This window comes from Palaemon carinicauda, chromosome 17 (genome assembly GCF_036898095.1).
Source record: "Palaemon carinicauda isolate YSFRI2023 chromosome 17, ASM3689809v2, whole genome shotgun sequence".
Classification (NCBI taxonomy): Eukaryota; Metazoa; Arthropoda; class Malacostraca; order Decapoda; family Palaemonidae; genus Palaemon; species Palaemon carinicauda.
Window position 1 is genome coordinate 42,556,870 of NC_090741.1, and position 1,533 is coordinate 42,558,402.

The window sequence follows — 1,533 nt, forward strand, 5'->3', positions numbered from 1 at the left end:
ATGGTATTGGTCAATTCGAATAAACATCTGACTGAGGAAGCCAAGGAAGGAATGATGAAGGGATTGTTGAACCAACCCTCCTTTATGGAAGTGAATTGGGGATGATGAAATTAAAGAAAAGAAACGTGGAGATATGTAAATGGAGTAGAGTGGTTAGTGTATGTGAAAATAGGGACGAGAGTATTCTCAGGTGGTTTGATCATATAGAATGAATGAACGACAATAGATTTGTGAGAAAAAAAAGTGTGTTATAATGATAGAGTGCTGGAAGGTAGAAGAAGAGGCAGGCCTAGATAGGTTTGGTTAGATGGTGTTAAAGATGAATTGCAAAGGATGAGCTGTTGTATCCGTGAAGTGTATGAGTATGTGCTCGATAAGGTTAGTTGATGCATTGTGTGTACGGGACTAATACAATGATAACGATTCTAGCTTCCTCTGTAGGAGTATGAAGGGATTTAATCTATGGATACTTTGCTGGTCAGGTGGTTCATCCATGATTCAGCAAGTCAAGGATTAATGCGGCAATGACAGTAGTAACCGGCATGTTGCCTAGCCAGCGTGGGTCCTGAGCAGTGACTGTCATGTTGCCTCACCAGCGTGGGTCCTGAGCAGTGACTGTCATGTTGCCTCACCAGCAAGGGTCTTGAGTAGTGACTGTCGTGTTGCCTCACCAGCAAGGGTCCAGAGCAGTGACTGTCGTGTTGCCTCACCAGCAAGGGTCCAGAGCAGTGACTGTCGTGTCGCCTCACCACCAAGGGTCCTGAGCAGTGACTGTCGTGTCGCCTCACCAGCAAGGGTCCAGAGCAGTGACTGTCGTGTCGCCTCACCAGCAAGGGTCCTGAGCAGTGACTGTCGTGTCGCCTCACCAGCAAGGGTCCTGAGCAGTGACTGTCGTGTCGCCTCACCAGCAAGGGTCCGGAGCAGTGACTGTCGTGTCGCCTCACCAGCAAGGGTCCGGAGCAGTGACTGTCGTGTCGCCTCACCAGCAAGGGTCCGGTGCAGTGACTGTCGTGTCGCCTCACCAGCAAGGGTCCGGAGCAGTGACTGTCGTGTCGCCTCACCAGCAAGGGTCCGGAGCAGTGACTGTCGTGTCGCCTCACCAGCAAGGGTCCGGAGCAGTGACTGTCGTGTCGCCTCACCAGCAAGGGTCCGGAGCAGTGACTGTCGTGTCGCCTCACCAGCAAGGGTCCGGAGCAGTGACTGTCGTGTCGCCTCACCAGCAAGGGTCCGGAGCAGTGACTGTCGTGTCGCCTCACCAACAAGGGTCCTGAGAAGATCAATTCTGAAATTGGGAAAATGACTTTGGCCCATTTCCTGCTAAATTCTTTGTTTCTCTGTTAACCTCGTAAGAGAATTAATCATCTGGTAGGTAGATGATTGTGGCGTGTAGCAGGCAGGGTATCATGGGACTGAATAACTCATCCCAAAAGGCTTGTTGATACAGAATCCACCCATGGGCAATTGGTGGCTAATCCTTGCCTCACTTTTATCGTTATATTTCAAAATAAACTCTAAATTTTCCTTGTATTCGAA

General features: G+C 49.8%; 1 protein-coding gene across 1 annotated transcript; it reads left to right on the plus strand.

Annotated features, from left to right (window-relative positions):
• Window positions 1-333: 333 nt before the first annotated feature.
• On the plus strand, window positions 334-1,300 carry LOC137656323 (lysostaphin-like). The gene is made up of 2 exons (XM_068390495.1): window positions 334-378; window positions 554-1,300. Exons 1-2 carry the CDS (start codon window positions 334-336, stop codon window positions 1,298-1,300), a joined length of 792 nt encoding a protein of 263 aa, XP_068246596.1.
• Window positions 1,301-1,533: the final 233 nt, after the last annotated feature.

Coding starts and splice junctions, on each gene's coding strand:
- LOC137656323 (XM_068390495.1), top strand. CDS start 334: ATGAGCTGTTGTATCCGTGAAGTGTATGAGTATGTGCTCGATAAG. Junction 379..553: donor ATGAGTATGTGCTCGATAAG/GTTAGTTGATGC, acceptor CATGTTGCCTAG/CCAGCGTGGGTCCTGAGCAG.